At 38.7% G+C, this 20,692-nt stretch overlaps 1 protein-coding gene across 2 annotated transcripts in view; it reads right to left on the reverse strand.

Annotated features, from left to right (window-relative positions):
* Positions 1-18,432: 18,432 nt before the first annotated feature.
* Positions 18,433-20,692, reverse strand: part of LOC149067549 (uncharacterized) — a 224,640-nt gene continuing 222,380 nt past the window's right edge. For both annotated transcript variants that reach the window (XM_089252465.1, XM_089252466.1), the window contains exon 27: positions 18,433-18,692. In XM_089252465.1, the coding sequence (XP_089108591.1) occupies positions 18,674-18,692 (19 nt within the window). In that variant the 3' untranslated portion in view covers positions 18,433-18,673. The remainder of the gene's footprint in view (positions 18,693-20,692) is intronic.

The raw sequence follows: 20,692 nt of genomic DNA on the forward strand, positions 1-20,692 counted from the left end.
CCAAGCTGAAGTTGGCTCCAGTTAGCATGCAAATTCGTGCTCATAAGTTGCATTGCAGTAAAACCAAAGCCTCCTAGATACTACTTCTAGGTACTTCTAGGAGGCTTTGGTAAAACCCCCTCTTAACGGATACTCCCTCTTTTAAGGACAAATAATAATTTACAGTTGTATAATATATAAAAGTATGAATTTCACACCTCTTTTTAACGGTCACCCATTTTACATGGATTTAATTTTTTTGTCCTGTCCGTGTTCACAAAAAGGAGGGGTTTTACTAATAAAAATATTCATGTAATGAAATTTAATTTTCTGTAACAATATTTGCCGTTTGAAATTAATTCAGAGTTGAAGAAAGACAGCCTACAAGTTGACCCATTTTTGATGCTTTTACGATTCGTGACCAAATCGCACAAATTTTTTTATATATGATGACTGGAATCATCATAATTAATTTAAATAACATATATTTGTCATATAAAGCCGGTCTTTTTTCAACCGCGCTTATGATATTTTCGGAATAACTATCGCTAGCCATTAACGACTCAGAATATGCTGAAGACATGGTGGCACAAAAAAATTTCGTTGACACAGCTGACTAATGGAACTGGTAAATAAGAAATGAGATGGATAAAATATGATTAGTAATGTACTGCAGCACTGTGCAAGCGCCCTCACGCGTTCCAATAATAAGCGTAGCTGCGGCTTCAGATTGGTTTACTGCCACCAAAACCTGGCTGAAGTGGACACCTCTACGGTTCCATTACAATTAAATTAAGCCGTTCGGTATTGCCGACATTCTGTGTTGTAGGATTATGACGGTGCCTTTCAAAGTTGTCCCATGTAGGAGATGTCCGAGTTGACAGGTTCCACGAAATTTGTTTTATGTTTCGCGAAGTCCCTTTTTTTAAAAGACCATTCGTTTTCCCAAGGGCGTGCATGGAAGGCTAGTCAATTGGGCTTAAATGGAAGTACAGTATCTAAATTTTATGACTTTTCCCAACAGGTCTATTGCCCTTAAAATAGATAATGGTTTTTCTTATAATTCTCAGAAATCCGGATGAAGGCAAACAAACTGAAAAACGGTTACCGGCTGGTATACCCGTTTGGAAGACCTTGGCAGGGGTTCTTGAAACCTTTTCCCACTCGCGGCTTCTTCGGCCTGCTCGTATAATGCTCGTATAAGAATAGCAAGAGCCATTCCAAAGCACTGCAGGGGTTCACGGCAATGCAAAGTCGTCGTGACGTCCTTCCGAGCGATAATGCCGAAAATTCCCAGAAAAAGCGACCCACACCTCGAGAATTTCTGTTGTGGGTTTGGGGTGTACATCAGAAAGAAGGGGGGGGGGGAAAGGGACTACTTTGCGAACTCAGCAAAGCTGTTCGTGGAACCAAGGCCATCTTAAAGCCACCCATATTCGCGTGACCCTGGGCTTCTTGTTCACATAGGGCCTACATGACCAGATGTAGTATAATGGTTTAGAGCAGGCATCTTCAACCTGTTGCTCGCGAGCACCACGGTGCTACCTGAAGCAACTGGAGTTCTCGAAGATCCTGTCCAATAATTGCTTGCTAGAATTCGATCGACGTTTCCATCAAATTACCTCGTTCAAATTGCATGCGAGGAATAAAATCATCCTAATTTTTCATGCATACGTATGGTCAAACTTGTAAGGGTGCTCTCCTTTCGATGATGGGTACAGCCAGTGCTCACGACTAGAAAAAGGTTGAGGACCTCCAGTTTAGAGTGTAAATAATTACATAATGGGTAATTACAATTTAAGTTCTCGTACTTCGAGTAGTTTTTCCTCAAAAACTGCTTAACAGAGTACATCCAAATTTTCAGGATATCTCAATGAGACCATGGGGAGATTTATGAAGTAAAACAAATACAGTCTAACCCCGTTTTAACGAATACCGTTACAGTGAAAATCGCGTTCTAACGAAAACTTTTCTAACCTCCCACAACAGTTTACATAGGCACAACGGCAACAACCTGGAATTCCTTTACAAGGAAATTTCGTTGTAACGAAGTGATCCGGTTTCTTGGAAGTTTGCTATAATGGGATTAAGCTGCAGTTCAATTTTCGACCAACAAGTGAAAAAGTGCCCCCCCCCCACCCGGGGTTGAAGGTCCTGGGGAAAGATGGGGGAGGGGGCAGCACGAGAAGGAAATACGGTACAAAACGCCATTAGCTCACAAAAAAATTAGCAACCACTGGAACATATGATATTTTCGTTTAATGTAATTTTTTTTTAAATTTATTCAATCACACATGATATAACGCTGTATAATAATACTAAGAACAACCATCAACGGAGGATTAGTAAATTCGTTGTGATGAACACGAAGAACCGTGGTAACGAAAAACTTCATAAAAACTTCTTCGTTTATCATTTCTCCCGATCAGTTATCAGATGATTTTTTCCAGATGATGCGATGACACGAAGAGAACGTAATGTCCTTATACGAAATTATTTACATGCTTCACACTAAATCCGTTTCCAGACACAGATTTATGGCTTCGCCACGTGCTGGCTATCCGAATTGCTCTGCCTCCTATTCACGTTATAATTTAAAGTTCTTGACCACGAATTACTCAAATTTGCCGCCCCTCTGAACTTGCTACCCCGGCCCGCTTAACACCCTGTACATACGGCATCAGGGCCGCAACTAGAGAGGAGCAGGTGGGACTGATGCCAGGGTCGTCGTAAGAGTATTACATGGGCCCCCCGGGCCAAGTGGTTTTTAGGAAGCCCTACATGGTAAATCCTTGAAAATTTCACTCGGATCTCTTTTTGGGAGGCTTTTCTTCTCTTGAGGCACCCGGGCCGTGCTCGGGTGGGCCCATGCGTTAAGACGGCACTGACTGACGCCCCGAACTCCGAGCCAGACAGGAGCGCAAATGTTAACCTTTCATCTCTCCTTCAATATTAAAAGGGGGAGCCAAAATGCGTGCTTGCCCCGGCCGACCACGCATGTCGTTGTGGCCCTGTACATCATTATGTATGTTGCAAGGTTTAAGGACAGGGCCGCTGCTGGATACTTTTTTAACTGGAGCTAACAAGCTTTTGGCGTCCCCGTGTAAGGAAAGGTTAGAAGGAGTGGTGTTAAAAGGGCAATTTGGCGCCCCCTCTAGTTCAGCACTCGATACAGTGGACCCGCTCTCCCTAGTTGCGGCTTTGTAAATCAAAAACTGCTTGAAAAGAACGGTAGGTGTGAAAATTGTCTTAGTGCACTCTTCGATATTACCCGCATACAACGTTTTGTCTAGATCAGCGGTTCTCAATCTTTTTTGACCCACGGAGCCCTTTCCAGTATATAATTTCTATGGCGGAGCCCCGTAGGCCTATTTTTTATTTATTCATCAAAGTTACTGATTTATTTTTATTCAAAAATATTAATAATTATTTTTTTCAAATTTACTGGCTCTTTTATTATTTTCCTCGAGGGCCGCGGAGCCCTTGGGAGTTCACACGGAGCACCGGTTGAGAACCGCTGGCCTAGATGGTTTTTTTTAATTGCAAAAACAACAGATAGACAGCCACATTCATATAGGATACAAAAATGAATACCAAAAAGACAGAATAATGAAAGCAAAACACACGCAATGCAGCTCTTAGGGACATATTTCCTCCCCGGTTCATACTTGGGCTTTTAATAAATGTTTCAAAAGTTTGATACGGAAAAATTGCAAGTATAAAAATTTATTCCTTCAGATGTCTAATTATTTTTATTTCTGATAATTTTTTATGAATTTATTAGAAATGGTTGGGCCTCCTGGCAATTTGTACTTTTTTGGATGAGGTAACTAATTGGTTTTTTGCTAAAACGTTATAATCGGGATCCAATGCATTTCATTCAAGTGTTCTAAAATATACATCTCGGTTTTAGCGTAATCATGTTAGTTTATGAATGTCATTATAACCGAGTTTTAATGTATGCTCATGTAGGAAAGCAAAAAAATTTCATTAGTTAGAAAAATTTAATTTTTTCTTCATTGGTTTTTTTCATTGTTATCAGTGCAAAAGCGCCAAACAAAGAATTAGCTTCTGTCGAATAGAACTTCACCATACATTCGAATTTGTCTTTTCCCCTCATTTTTATGGCAACCTGAGAAGGAGAGCAATTCCTTTGTCCAGTGCATCCGAAATCCCATCACCCTCCTTGTCAAACCACTTAATATACAATGGAAGACAGCAACCGCAGGTCCAGCCGAACCGTCATCAGGGTGTTCAAACCTTTGCAATACATAATGGCAGCTTTCCGGTTACCCCAACCGTCCAAAAAAATGTGGATTTTCTCGTTCAGCGGTTGCAGTTGTATCTGTGCGTTGACAGAATAAAACTATAGATAATAAAACTAACCCCCCAACCTCAACCGCCTGCAACCGCGCCGTAGTCAGGTCCCGGCCTGTCAACGCACAGATACAACTGCAACCGCTGAGGGCGGTTTTTTCAACCGAGAAAATCCACATTTTTTTGGACGGTTAGGGTAACCGGAAAGCTGCCATCATGTATTGGAAAGGTTTGAACACCCTGATGACAGTTCGGCTGGACCTGCGGCTGCTGTCTTCCATTGTCTATTAAGTGGTTAGACAAGGAGGGTGATGGGATTTCGGATGCACTGGACAAGGGGGAATCGAAAAGATATAGGTTTATACTGTACGCACCAATACGTCGCCTCTGCCGCTGGCGGCGAGCTTTCTGTCGCGAAAATTTACATTTTTTTCGTGGCGAAAGCTTTTGTAACCTATTGAAAGGCCTATTGTGCGTTCCCCTTAACGCATTGTGTCTCATTGTCTACTTCAAAGGAATTGCTCTTCTTCCAAGGTTGCAAGAAAAAGAAGGGCTGAAGGGAAAATCAAGCCACTGAACTTGGCACTTTATTACTGTATTTTCAAACTAGATGTCGGATTTTTTTTTTTTCGGCGAAAAAGTATTTATTTCCGAAACAAACTAAGCTATATAATTAAAATAAATTACTGGCAAAAATTTTCTTGCTCTTTAAGTTTCGCTTGTTCTTTTTTTTTTTTTTTAATGCGAATTTCAAAATGTCTATACTTGTTGGATTTTCTTACTATTGCCCCCAGTCTGCTGCAGAGCCCCCTAGACATGGACCCTTGCATCCTAAAGCGGGGGCCATCCCAGATCTGTGTCGGGCCTCAGGACAGATTTTTCAAGGGCTCTCACAGATGAATTTAGAGCAGCGGTTCTCAACCTTTTTTCGCGGAGCCCTTTTCAGTATATAATTTCTATGGCGGAGCCCTATTTGACTCGAAGAGCCCTTTTTTGTACATAATTTTTATGGCAGAACCTTGTAGGTCTCTCTTATTTACTTATCTATCAAATTTACTGATTCATTTTATTTTCCTTGAGTCGCCGCGGAGCCCCTGGTAGTTGCACATGGGGCCCTTGGGGCTCCGCGGAGCACCGGTTGAGCACCGCTGATTTAGAGTGTGGAAAGCAGGGCCGTCTTAATAACGTCATGTGGCCTCCGGCCAAGTGATTTTTCTGAGACCACACAGCATATTCTTGAAAATTTAACCGGTTCTTATTTTTGTGAGGCCCGCGTGAGCCCATGCATTAAGACAGCAATGGTGAAAAGACAAAAAGTAAGAATTGCTCTGGAGCTTCAGGCTGCAGCCCTGTTGGCCTCCTTGGGGGGGGGGGGGGTACGACTTAAGTGCAAATTTACGGGTGCGTTTTCCTTCATGCATACCTGTAGAGTCAAACCTGATTATGACAACCTTCATGAAATTACGTTATTTTTTCGCTCGTTGAAACAGATAAAAGCAGGGTCGTCTTACATGAGCCGGGCCCAAATGTATAAGGGAGCCCATGTTACCCAGAAGTGAAAAAAAACCACTATAAATAAGATTCGGAACCAGGGCCGCAACTAGAGAGGAGCAGGCAGGTCTGATGTCCCGATCGCTGAACGTGAAGGGGCGCCGAATTCACCCTTTAACTGGTTTATACCATGCACCACCCGAGCTCTATGAACCATTGTCAATTTCAGCCATTGTCCTGGATGAGTGGGCTGGACGGTGTCGGGTGCTTTATTCAGGGCCGTCTTAAGAGCAGCATGGGCCCCCGGGTTAAGTGATTTTTCTGAGGCCCTACCTGGTGAATTCTCGAAAATATGAACCGGTTCTCATTTTTGTGAGGCCCCTCCTTTCTTGAGGCCCCTGGGCCGTGTCCGGGTAGGCCCATGCGTTAAGACGGCACTAGCTTTATTATGCATATATAAATAATGCATGAATATAAAACACACATATTTAAAAAAAAGACAAACGAAAAGTGCATACAGATTTAAAAAAAATTATGATTAAAAATTCCTATTGGGCACAAAATTTACGTCCATAGCTTTGTAGCTCTAGTGAGCCCTTTGTCGTCTTCTGTGGCACGGAGCCAGTTCCTGGACCACGTCTTCTCGTCTAGGCTTGGTGGCCCGTGTGAGCCCTCCACCGTGGCCAGCTCAGGACTACGTCTTCTCTTCTAGGCTTGGTAGCTTGGGTTAGTCCTCTACCGGATAAGTTTCTAATTGAAGTCGCTGAGGAATTTGTCAAGAGGAAAATTCAAGGAACTGAACGGTGAAGTTCCATTTGGCACAAAATAATTCTTTGATTGGCTCGCTCGAACTGATAAGAGTAAAAAATATCGATAAAAAAAAATTCTGCTTATAAAATTTGTTCATTTGCTTTCATTTTGCATAAGGATTTTTTTTTTTAATTTTGATGTCTTTTCTTAATTTTGAACTAATTGCAGACGTCAAATATTGTATCAAAAATTTAAATCATATTACCACTTGAAAATTTTTTGTATTATCTAACACTGCGAAAACTAATTAGCCCGCTAACCAGACACAGCTTCGGTTTGGCGCTAAATAATTCAGCCAACCCCGGGATGTCCATTGACACTTTAAAAAAAAAAGGCGGTTAAAAACAGCGATGGGTGTTCGCCACGAAATCCCTTATCTCGCGGCAGATCGACGAGCGGCGAAAAGCTTTGGTGGGATCTCAACCTTTCCACTGTTCGAATACACCAGGTTGATATAAGTTATGTTTCTGAATAGGGAGACTAAAACAGATAAGAACTAGAAAAATTCTTAGGATGGGGTTACTTTTTTTCCACTTTGCGTTCTTATTCAAATTTGTCGCATTAGATCGATTCCAAAAAATGACTTCCTGCAAAAATAAAATCGTCTCATATTGATGGTAGACGCCGTCTGCGTATAACAAAGGAAAAAGGCGGTGGTTTTTCTTATCCACTTCTGAATCTATTGATACAAAATCAAGCCACAAAAGTAGCATTTGAAAGCGGCTTTTCAAATAAAAAAAGCGGATGGCCCTACTACTTCCTGGTATTTAATTCTTCACAGAACAGCCAATACGACGATTTCGTGACCTTTGAAATTTCGGAAAATGAAGCAGTAACATCGTTATATTTGTCAAAAGTTAAAAAGAAAAGCTCTAAGTTTAGAGAAAAAATAAAAATTCTTAAATTTTTTAGATGATAACCCTTTGCTTTCGAGAGTTACAACAACAAAAAATATTCAATTTGCCGACACCCCCCCCCCCCCCAGCACGTTAAACACCATCATTTCTAAACGAGATGCCATGTTTAAAGAGATGAAAGTTTCAAAAAGCAAAAGGCTCAGGAAAGGGAAATATGATGACATTGAATTGAGGCTGCATTGATGGAATGGTTCAAACAAGCAAGATCTTCCAATATTCCATTGAATGGAACAATTGAAATTACTCGAACATTGGGCATAGAGTTTTCGCCTTCAAACAACGGATGGATCGACCGCTTCAGAAAGAGGGCCGGACTTGTCTACAAGACTGTAAGAGGTGAGTGCAAAAATGTGAATCAAGAGGAAGTAAATGAATGGAAATCAATAACACTTCCTGAGCTTCTGCGGGATTACAGACCCAAAGATATTTTTAACGTGGACGAATGTGGCCTCTTTTGCAATTTGCTTCCTGACAAAACCTATGAATTTAAAGGTAGAAAATGACACGGTGGAGAAGCAAGCAAAGAACAGGTGACGGTTTTGCTCGGTTCTAATATGGATGGTTCAGAAAAGTTGACCTTTCGTCATCGGCAAACCAAAAAAACATCAAAATATGCTTCAAAAACATCAAGTCTTTCCCATGTACGAACAAAAACAACAAGACAGCTTGGATGACAGCGGCAATTTTTGAAGACTATCTTAAGGATATCGATAAAACAATGAGAAAACAGAGAAGAAAATTTCTTCTGTTCGTGGATAATTGTGCTGCCCATCCTAAAGACATACCTTGTCTGCAGAACATCAAAATTGTTTTCTTCCCGCCCAACGTGATATCGGTTTTGCAGCCCATGGATCAGGGCATCATAAAAGTTTTCAAGCAGAGATTCTGAAAGCACCTCGTATCTCGTTTATTGCTCAAACTTGAAACTGACAATGAGCTTACAAAAATTAATTTACTAGAAGCTCTACATTTTATAGTAGCCGCTTGGGAGTCAATCAACTCAGAAGTCATTTCTAATTGCTTCTACAAGGCAGGTTTCTCGATGGAGAAGAAACAGAAGAATATGAACTTGACTTCGCGACGACTATGATGCTTCAGATGATTGGGAGAATTTAAAACGTAAGATGAACTTTTCAGCATCATTTGAAGAGATTTTGCTAGTGTCGATGATGATGTTTTGCCATGTGAAGTACACTGCTCAAAACAATTAGGGGAGCACATGGTTTTAACAAAATTACGCAAAGATGTATACCGATAAGTAACATAAAATGAATCATCCATAATTTAAAGCCTAGCAGGAAACGGAAGAAGAAAACTTCATATGCAAATCAAAGTTCATGATGATACAGAAACGTCTGTTTTACTGCCGTAACTGTGAAATTCGATTGCGCAGTATTTTTTTTTGAGACAAGGTGACTTGAGGATGTCTCAACAACGTGATTTACCGGAATCCATGGCATGGCGTGTTATAGGCAGACTGGAATCCGGGCAAACACAACGTAGTGTCGCGGACTCTGTTGGAGTTGCCAGAAGTGTTGTTGCAAGGCTGTGGAATCAATTCCAAGAAACAGGAAATGTTAGACGTCGACCAAGGCAAGGTCGGCCACGCGCCACTACAGCAACTGATTACCGGTATATACGGTTAACAGCCCGTCGAAACAGAACAGAGAATGCTACGCAGCTGCAAAGACGGTTGCTCTTGGCAACAGGACGAAGGGTGTCCAGCCAAACAGTACGTAATCGGCTTCATGAGGGAGGGCTCTATGCACGTAGGCCAATGGTCTACATTCCGTTGACCCCACGCCACCGTGCGGCCCGAAGAAGATGGGCTGCTGAACATCGAGATTGGGAGCAACATGATTGGAGCCAAGTGCTGTTTACAGACGAGTCCCGATTCAGTCTGGAGTGTGACACCCGACGTGTTCTGGTATGGAAGGACAGGGGCACTCGAAATAACCCCACATTCGTTCGTGAAAGGTCACAATACAGACGAGCTGGTTGGATGGTATGGGGTGGAATCAACGTAGGCGGACGTACGGACCTGCATATCATTCGGAATGGCACTTTGACGGCCCGAAGGTATGCAGACGAGATACTGCGACCTCATGTCATCCTTTATGCTGGAGTCATTGGAGACTCCGTTGTTTTCCAGGATGATAATGCCCGACCGCATAGAGCTCGTCTGGTGGAGAGCATGCTTGAAGCTGAAACAATACAGCGTATGGAATGGCCAGCGTGCTCTCCTGACCTGAATCCAATCGAACATGTTTGGGACATGCTCGGACGACGCATTGCTGCGCGACCAAGGCCGCCTGTTACTGTCCGAGATTTGCAGATTGCACTTCTTGAGGAGTGGAACAGTATTCCCCAAAGTCTGATCGATAACCTCATCGCATCCATGGCAAACAGGTGTGCAGCAGTCTTAGCTGTTCGAGGAGACCACACGCCCTATCAAAACTCATGCATCATGTCTAAACAGTACTTTTTTTTTATCGTTTACATGTAACCAAATTGTTGCCTTAAATCATCTTTTCATGTTTTTTTCCATATTTTCAAAGAATTAAAGCTTAATTCCAATTTTTTTTACGTCTTTTTTCTGTATTGCGCATTGATACGCGTGTACTATCCATTGTATGCCAATACGTGGCTGTCTCGCACGGTTTTCTTCACTTTTTTGCTTGCTCCCCTAATTGTTTTGAGCAGTGTAGAACTGATCAACGGCATATGTGAAGCAGCTGAAAACAACCCTCCAGAAAATGAAAGTGATGATGACGTGAACGAACTACAGTCACCACCTGTTCTAGTGTTCGCAGAAGCAATGAAAGGACTGGAAACTTTTCGATATTTTATGGAAGAGCAAGAAAATGTCCTCTGTGTGTGTGAGAGAGAGATAAGGAGGGAGAATATGAATGCATATTTTTACTTGGACCGTGATCAAACTAGAATGGGGCCTCAAGGGTAGTGGCGTACGCCCCCAACAATTAAATAAATTTTTGTTAATTAAATGCTTTTGGAAAATTGGTACCAAGTCAAAATTTCCATGGAAAAATTCCGTGCCCTCCCCATTGATCGGTCTTGGGTATGCTCCTGCTCAGGGGCAGTCCCATTCACTTTGGTAACAATACGTGAAATGAGATTGTAATAATTAGAGCCAGAATTTTCCACTAAAAAATGGCAAAATATGAACTAAAACTGAGAAAATATATGTTAAAGAACAAATAACGTTTGTAAATGCATCTTTTCTATTTGACTCGGTGCATATTCATTTGCAAAAAAATATTCTCATTCAAATGACTTCTACATGTATTTTATTTAGGAATCTCTAGTTACTAGTACTCAGGGCCTTAGACCTAGTGGCACCCGGTGCAAAAACAGTAGTCAGCGCCCCCCCCCCCAAGCTCAAATCCAGTGATGTGTCAGAGGAGGCAACTTTTGCTAGTCATTACTGTCCCGTAAAATACGGGACAGATTCATTCTACCATATTATCGGACTCTAGGCGTGGTGATCGTCCCCATCGCCCCCCCTCTTGGTTGGATATTAAGGGACGAAGAAGTCGGAAAACCTTCTTCTAGAAAGGGATTCCTGCTATTTAACTAGTAAACAAGCATAAAAACGCAACTTGTTTGATTTAATTACGATTAATTGGGGTAAATCGAGAAGCTACTTAGAATAAGACAACCATAAATACATTATGGGCATTGTATAGTATTTTATCATGTGTATATATTGTTTTATAATTTTTTATTGTGTTTTTAATTGGGTTGCTGTATTTTTGAAATATATGACATCCATATTTGTTGTGGGCATTTTTTTCTCAGCCACTTCGTTGGGCATTTTGCCTGTTGTGGCGTTGTGTTTGTATTTGTATTTTTGAGATTTAAAAACATTAAAAAAAGCAAAACGTCACACATTTATGCAGGAGACTCATCACAAAGGATCATACTTATTCATACTTATACTTCATACTTATTTTAATTGAATTTTATGGTAAAATTCATGTAGTGCACGCCTCACGTACGAATGAATGAACGCCAGAACTTTGCCACTGGACTTATCCCGTTGCTGAGATCTCTTCCAGTCCAGCTTCGTGGCAGAGTCTGGAACAGCGTCTCACTTATGGGCAAAGCTGATAATAAAAGTTCTTAAATTAAAGTGAAATTACGTATGATGTCTTTCATATTTATAAGACTCGTGAACTTCATTTGAAATTATCCCTTTCAGACCCAGTACTAGGAAACAGTAGGGGCAAGCAAACACCATCTGAAGCACCGGGCCCTGCAACTTGGGCAGGCCCGTAACTATTCTGAGGTAACTTGGGCGGTGCCCCGAGCCGAATGGGAGGGGGACGCGCTTGTAACTCCTTTTTCTGAGCATAACTATTTCAAGGAGTCTCCAAGAAAAGACTGCTCCCGAGAAATCACGCTACAGCCCTGGGAAGGGGCAGGGCCGTCTTAAGAGCATCATGCCCCCTACGGACCAAGTGGTTTTTCTGAGGTCTTACGTAGTAAATTCTAGAAAATTTTAACTGGATCTCATTTTAGTGAGGCCCCTCTACGCTTCAGGCTTCCGGGCCGCTCCCGGGTGGGCACCATGCATTAAGACGGCACTGGGAAAGGTTTTTTTCACTCTGTAGATTTTTTTTGTAACCTCAGGGACTTCGTCTTTAATTTCAACGATAACAAACAATTCTTGAAGTTTGGGCTGAACATCCCTGATGTTAAAAAAAGAATATCTAAAGTGAAAAGAAGCAACCCACACGTCTGTGCATACAGGATCTAAAAGGATTATGCATAATCACCGGTAAAAGTGATAAATGCTGCAAAATTTATCAAACTTACTGAGACGATTGGTGTTTGTGAGACTTGTACAGAGCGAACTGTTCTGAAAAGAGAAGTTCGATCTATGGTTCTATTATTTCGAATTTGCTCAGCTAATCGTAACTTCCAACTGTTCTTCCTACATCTGGTAACAAAAGATGGCAAGATCTGGTTTAATGGTAACAAAAGATCACTCAATCTGCTCCTGGAAAATCTCGCATTTGTCTCTTTCAGATGTTATCTAGAAGCTATGGGTTTAGTATAGGATCCTATGGGTGGATTTGAGTAGGGAGCGATGAGAAAAAAAAAATTTTTGAAAAAGAAGGGCTATGGAACAAACAGTTTGGGAAACTTTTCACTGAAGCAGCGGTTCTCCGTGATCACTTCCCGGGAACTCCGCAGCCACTCGAAGAAAATAAAATAAATGAGTAAATTTGATAATAGAGGCGGCCACTAAAGCATATTTGTGTTTGAGTACAGGTGATCATCTGTGGATATTTTACTGCGTTTAGGAAAATGTCATGGAACCCTCTTTTTATACGTCTATTACGTTGCTGATCTTACCCATTTGTACGATTTTGGCTTCAGCTGCTATACATTTCTATACATTATCCCTGTATACAGGGCCGCCTGATTTTTGCATGGGCAAATGGGGCCTTTATAACTTCGAGCACCCGAAATTCAAACAACATACATTCACTGATCAATTAACATCTTTGACTCCTGTCGCAAGAGCCGCATAATTCTTGCTTTACTCAGGGCCCTGCTTGTATGCACTTCAATTAATCGATGTTTTCACTTTGATTCGAACTCTCAAGTCATAGGCGGAGATTGGCTTGGAAGTCTGGGGGGGGGGGGGCAAGGTCATTATTGCTGGAGGGGCACAAATATATACATTAGATCAGTCGAATCTTGAAATGAATACCGTAAGATTGCTTGAAACTTTAGCCACAGTAATGTTATGATAGTATAATATTTCTTCTGAAGCATAATTTTCAATCAAAACGACAGATTTTTTACAAAAACTTTTTTTGTGAAGCGTTTGTGGAAAAGGGGGGGGGGGGAGGTTAATTTTCGAAAACGTTCCAGTTATACAGTTTTCGCAATTATACGACGCGTCATATAAACGAGGGTCCATTATTTGAGCCTGAGCCCCCCCCCCCCCCATAACATTTTCGATAAGTTAACGCCTATGGTCCTACTGGCTTCTAGTCCGCAAGTTATCAAACCCATTTGCTCACTTATAAGGTGTTAAGCGAGATGACTCGCTCCGATGGATATATATATATATATTTTTTTTTAATTTCACAATAAGATTCTCATTTCTTTTTCTATCCTGTGTATATAATATGGCAAGTGTAAGATAACAGATGAGATGACATGGGGGGGGGAAGCCTCAATTGCTTTTAAAACATACCTCCATCCTAATATGTGTACATTCATCTTAACTAAACCCCGAAACTTCTCCAACTCCTAATCCCATCTCGTCTGTAATCTCCACAAAATTTGTTATTCGCGACAGTACCCAATTGTCCGGGGAAAATATGTTGAAAAAAAAAAACATACAAATTTTTACTTCTTTTTTTTGACACAAAATAAAGTGTTCCAGACTCTGCCACGAAGCTGGGCTGGAAGAGATCTCGGCAACGGTATAAGTCCAGTGGCAAAGTTCTGGCGTTCATTCATTCATTCATTCGCCTATGGTTCTAGGCACTACTAATTTTGCCGTTCCTTTGCTCTTGTGTGTATTTTGTTTAATTTTTTTCCGAAAAATCATGTTTCACCCCCCTTTCTCCAGCTCTCAATTTTCGAAATGAAAGCCATGTTTTTAGTGTCTGGTGTTCCAAATATGGTTTTGAGTAGGGGCCTACTGTTTCATACACACATTCATAACATTAATGAGATGCCGTAAAAATTGTTAGACGTCATCGTGACGATTTGTAACCGTGATCGATTTCATTCATTATGCTTGTTGTGTTACTCAAGTTAATTGTGTTGCAGAATTACAATCGAAAGCTGTAATGCAACATGTAAATTTTCCAAAACTCTGAATCGGAACTGGGAACAAAAATCTCATCTTAAAATTTTTGGAGATACTTTATTCATTTAAGGGGTTTCATGACCCTGAAGTCACGCGATTTTTCAAACATGACTTTAAAAAATACTTCATTCAATTGTGAAAATCAAATGCCAAAAACTTCGTGTGAATCGGATCAATTTTTTTTTTTTTTTCAAAATAAAATTAAAAATGACTGAATTACAGTTTAAACGTAAACAAGAAAAAACGCTTTCAACGCGATTTTCACAAATTGCATTTTTCGAGCTCATACGTTTAAAATAAGAAAAAAACCAAAAATTCTGAAATTTTGGAAAACTATTTTTACGGCATGATGATGATGAACCACAAACTTCGATGTCTGATCATCCGGTTAGAATTTTATAAAGTTTGAAAAACTGTATGAATTTCAAAAATCTGAGAATTCAATATTTATTTTAAAAAATACTTGGGTTAATTTTTTTCTAAAGCTGAGGTTCATTTTACTAACACGTGGCGAGTAACACATTTGAGCAAAATTTCTGAATTTTTAGGGCAGCAGTATTTTTTTTAATCTTACGGATGAATTCAAAAACTGTGCAATCTTGGAAAATCGTAAAAATTAACAACCGCGTAAAAATTTGGAAAGTGCACACACAAATACAACAAAAGAGGAAAAAACTGGTTTACTTTTTCGATTTCTTAGTGTTAAAGAAGTCAGTTTTAAAAAACGCCAAGTTAAACGTTTGGTGTTCGTTCGATGAATTTGGCAGGATTTTGAAGTGATGTCATCAATTTTTAAAGTGTTATAACTCATTAATTATGAGTCAGATCAAAACACGGAAAACACTTTTGTGTATTAGTTTTTCACAAGGAATCACAAGTGTTATTATCAGGCAGTCGATAGTTACCACCCTGTATATTTTCTTCGTGATTTAGTGTTGAGCATTCTATTTTACTAAATTTTTTCGTACAATCTCTTACGTATATTTCGCGTTGTAATGTATTTTTACGTTTTTTTAATTTCCTATTTATTATTATTATCTAGTTTAGCAATAGTGTTAGTATGGCTCGACCTCAACTAGTTTTGTGTAGAGCTTATGACGGGAGATTTCCCTGGTCTAGGGGTATAGTAGCTGATAGTTTCAATTGTAAAGGGTGCTTAGATAGGGCAAGGTTGGAAGTCGAGGTCGAAGTGTTATGGGAAAAAGGGTTCTAGAGGGCCCGGTTATAACGGAGCCACTTGTCGTCGAGCCACCTGTTGATGATGAAGCAATCTCCATGAACAACGGCAGTTTAGAGGGCGAATTGGGCGACTGAATTGGATAGAATCGTGGTTAAGAGATAAGTCACAACGAGTTATGGTGAACGGGGAATTCTCTGGTTGGACAGGTGTCACAAGTGGAGTTCCTCAAGGAAGCGTCCTTGGCCTCCATACTTTCCCCACTTTTTATCGATAAACTCGATCAGGATATCAATGGGATTACTAGCAAATTCGCAGATGACGTGAAGCTAATGGGGGTAATCGGGAATCAAAGCGATAGGGAGTTGCTGCAGACCAACTTAAACAGGATTGCAGCATGGGCAAATGAATGGAGCATGACGTTTAGCATTGTTAAGTGCATGGTTGCTCATTTTGGTTTGAACAACCCACGGTTCTCTTAAAAATTGAATGGTGTCACTATCCCGGATGCAACTAGGGTCAACCAATTTGGGAATTCTCACTGACGAACGGCTTAGGTTTTCTGATCATTGTTCAGCGGTGGTCAAAAAAGTGAATAGAATGCTTGGTCTCATTCTCAAAAAGGTCTTCTAATGTCATTCTTCCGCTTTTTCGAGGCTTAGTTCGTCTGGGACTGGAGTATGCTGTAAGGTTTTGGAGACCATACCTGCAGAGGGACATAGCTCTTCTCTGCACCTCTTCAACCAAGTCTATGTGTCCCCTTATTGGAGTATGCTGTAAGGTATTTTTTGAATATGTTTACATTGGATGAATGCAGGTGTTGAGGAGATATGATCGAAGTGTTTAAAATTTTCAATGGGATGGACCATGAACTTTTAGTACACCGCCAAGCGACTGCTTTTACAAGGGGACACCAGTATCGATTGGTGAGGGACAATGTGAGGTTATGGTGTCACAGGGAATTTTTCTCTAATAGGGTTGTTAATAAATGGAATAGCTTACCCCCGGAGGTAGGAAATTTTAACACACAATTGACACGTTTAAAAAGAAATACGATAAACATGTTGGGGTAAATTGAGAAGCTATCCATACTTAGAATAAAACAACCATAATATTCTTTACGGGGGGGGGGGGGACCGGGCATTGCATAATATTTTATGTGTATATATTGTTTATAATTTTAGTGTTTTTAATTGGGTTGCTGTATTTTTGAAATATATGCCACCCATATTTGTTTTGGGCATCTTTTTGTCAGCCACCTCATTGGGCATTTTACCTGTTTTGGCATTGTATTTGTATTACTATTCAGGTGGCGATGGTGTCGGACCACGTTTGTCAAATTAATCAAAATATATAAGTCACTTTCACACACGAAACCTGCTGAGCCTATTAGTGGCTGACTTGTTCAGTGATGACTGTAAACTAGATTTTAATTTTCGCACGCTGTTCCGAGAAAGTATCTAGATGAAAACAAGTATATTACATGAAAACAAAAATTAATGAGAACATTTTGTGTGAATTTTAAGAGATTTTCACGTTTTTTAAATATTTTTTATACATTTGGCTTGTGATGAAAAAACATGATTTTTTGATGATTCCGACCAGGGTCGAAACCACATCCTTTGTCAGCCAGGACTAGTAAATATTTCGACGCCTTCATGTAATGTAGGAGCAGCAAGCTCCCAGTGCCCCTCCTAATTGTGGTCTTGATTCCAACAATGAATTATTGGAAATTATTTGAAAATAAAATTTTTGATCATAGGCATGGTTTAATCCAACCTATCAACCCGATCCTGATATAACAAAAAAATGAGTAATAAAATGTGTGTTCTTCCTCTCTAACCATACTTTTATCTTCAACATTCTATTATTTTCTACTCCATCACACACACTGCATCAATAATTTTCAGTACATATTACTAAGAAAGGCCAATCAAATGTTCACTACGACTGCTGAAGTATTTTTGTTAACTAGATAAGTTTCTAGATACGTTGTAGAGTGACTATATCAATTTCTTGGAATTGCAAAATTTTTTTTGCAGGGCCACAAAAATCATAAGACTGGCTATACAGTATGTTCAAATATCGTAATGCGCATAGGTGGAGATAGACTTGGAAGTCTGAGGGGACACGATGTCAATTCATATGTATATTAGATCAGTCGACTCCACCTTTGATGCTGGGGTGCCCCCCCCCCCGTATATCCGCTCATGGTAATGCAGCCCTGAGAACTTTGGAGTAGGTATTTTGACGTTCTTTTTTAATAATTATTTAAAAAATTCAACCATAAAAGGAAAAAATATGGCTCATCAAAAAAAGCTTTAATGTAGATAAAAAGAGTTATCTGGTATAATTAAGGGTGAAATAATTCTAGACCAAAAAAATGGGGCAGTATCTTTACAGCTGGGTGTATGGTCAAGTTGATATGGTTGAGTAAACGATGGTGCTTAACTTTGTAAAAATAAAAATAAAGTGTTCAAATATGTTTTTAATTTTTTATATCCTTCAAGAGAGGGGCACCCCATACACCTATGTTAGCAACCACAGGTCGAAAATACTTCTGATGCCCCTGGTGGGTGATGAATGAGTTATTTTAAAAATGAGTTTATCTGCATGAAAAAGATTCACAATATTAGAAAGGTTTAGGAAGTTGAATCTTCATATGACAGCTGCCTTATTCCGTCAAAAAAATCTATAGAGAAATAATTTTCAGTCCAGAGTAAATTTGAGCATTCTGGTAAAAAGTTCACTTTATAGAAAAATATTTAAACAGAAGTTAAATACATATTGAAGTTTTTATATGTAACCATTTACTAGAAAGTAATTTTGTCAAAGTAAAAGAAATTATGTGCTTTCTCAGGTTAAAATTGATAATGCAAACATTTCCATAAACAAAATTTTATTAGGGATATGATGGACTTTTCATACTTTCTGACACACTGCATTTAGTCCATCTTCAACTTTTCTAAGAATGTTGAATCCACTTTGTACATTTTTTCCTTTTTTTATACACAATATTTACAATATCAGCATCTAAAATATATTATCTAATTAAAGTTCAACAGGTCGGAAAAAGGAGGAAGCCATTTGTTATCTTGAAAGAAAGCTTCTGTATGAGGACTATCATTTCGGCACATTTGCACTAAAAAATTTGATTTAAAAAATTAATAACTATATAAATATATCATTAAAAAAACAATTTCATACATACAGTACCAAGATAAGGTTCAATTTTTTTTCAAACTAGCCACCTTAAAGAAGTTGAGCTGTCTGAATAAGTTTCCAATTATAGACAGCATATAAATATGTAATCAATAATAGCAGCTTTTTGAATGCAGGTATTAGTTGCAAATGAAACTTCAGCCATATAACAATAAAAATCAGTACAGAATGTTTCACAATTTATGCATAAAATATTGTAGTAGCCAAAAACTTAAAAATTCATGTGTTTTCTATTATTTCTTATGTTGGAATGGGTTTCAATTGATACAAAAAGAACAAAAAATGTAAACTTAATTTTTTTGCCAATGCACAAAATAATTTACCAACAAAAAAAAAGTGACAAAATCTGAAGCTCATTTAAAATTTCAAGCAAATTTAAGAATTTCATTAACCTACAAAAGCTACTTAATGACTATTTTTGCTGTTTGTAATATGGTATAATTTTCTACTTGGAAATAAAAGCTTATTACATGCATTTCTCCCTTTTTTTAAAGAATGTAGCCCATCTTTAAACTTTAAAATCAGTTTCTCATATTAATTTCATCACCAAACTGATCTGACACTTTTTTCCTGAATGGCAGCAATAAACAAATGTGTACAACTTGATGAAAATGGAAAATAGTGACTAAAACATTTTACTAAAGCCAAAAAAAATTTTTTTACTTGCTAAACATGACCTTCACACAAGTCAAAAAAATTCACACACATCCCTCTAAATCATCTCACTTTTTAAATTTAATGCACTCAACTCAATTCTGACCATATCAACATTCATAGATAATGAAACTGGTTCTTACATACCTGTACAGTAAAGTGAAGGATTTGTTGAAGAAAAAGGCAAAACCACAGTATTTGAAAGTTTCAATTAGTTGAACCCAGTCGAATTATAACTTCCGATTTTTTTTCTTTTTTTTTGCTTTCAAACATTTTCACAGATGTTTTCACATTTCATGCAAAGCAACCACTGGTGTAAGCGGATTATTAAGCTTTCCAGTGATAAGGAGCAATCTCACCATTTTGCAGATAATTCTGCATTGGGTGATAAAAAAAAAATTTGTAGATTATTCTACTTGTGGATGGGATTGGATTAAACAGACTTTAGTGATTTGAATATTATCATTTTTCATACTACTGTAAACGTTGGCTAATTTGGCCCAAAATGATAAAATAATAAGACATACTCTAATTACTATAGAAAACAATTTTCTATAATACGCAGCAGAAACTAGTTTCAAAAATGATTTTCCAAAGTAATTAGAGTATGTTTTATTTTATCGTTTTGGGACAAAAAAAGGCCCCATAGGAACTCATGATTACGTTAAGGTGATTTCTGTGGTGCTTCCCACTGGAAGAGTCCAAAAAGTTTGTTTTAAACTAAATTTTTATTTCTGACAATCTCATAAAAGTTCTAAAAAATTTCATGTAAACATGTTCCCATATATTAATTTTCAGCACTATGAAAAATCATTCTCAGAGATTGTTATGAAGACTTACTGAAATAAAAAAAAAATTGATTTAGTAAGAAAACTCGTTTTCTATTTCTATTCAATGTTTTCAATTGAAACAAAAAAAATTGGGAAAATAATAACAAAAATCTTAGTCAATATTATTTCAGCAATTCTAACCAGGCTGAAAATGAGATCCATAGAAACATAGCGAAGTTTATATTTAGAAAGAACATAGAAATTCCATCTGAGATTATAGAATATATTGCTAAGCATAGCTATATTTTTTTGAGACAAAAAACGATGTTTGGATAGCCAAAACAGAACACTGCCATGTTTTATAAATATCCACCAATTAACAATATAGGGTTGAACTTGGGATGGAAAAACATTCTAAACCATTTGATAAAATGTTTCCAAACTGTTTTGAAAAAAGAAGTTAATTTCATATATTTTTCCAGCGTCTATTAGCAAT

This window comes from Pholcus phalangioides, unplaced genomic scaffold (assembly GCF_987345545.1).
Source record: "Pholcus phalangioides strain wild (caught in Gottingen) unplaced genomic scaffold, Ppha-v1.0 ptg000029l_1, whole genome shotgun sequence".
Taxonomy (NCBI): domain Eukaryota; kingdom Metazoa; phylum Arthropoda; class Arachnida; order Araneae; family Pholcidae; genus Pholcus; species Pholcus phalangioides.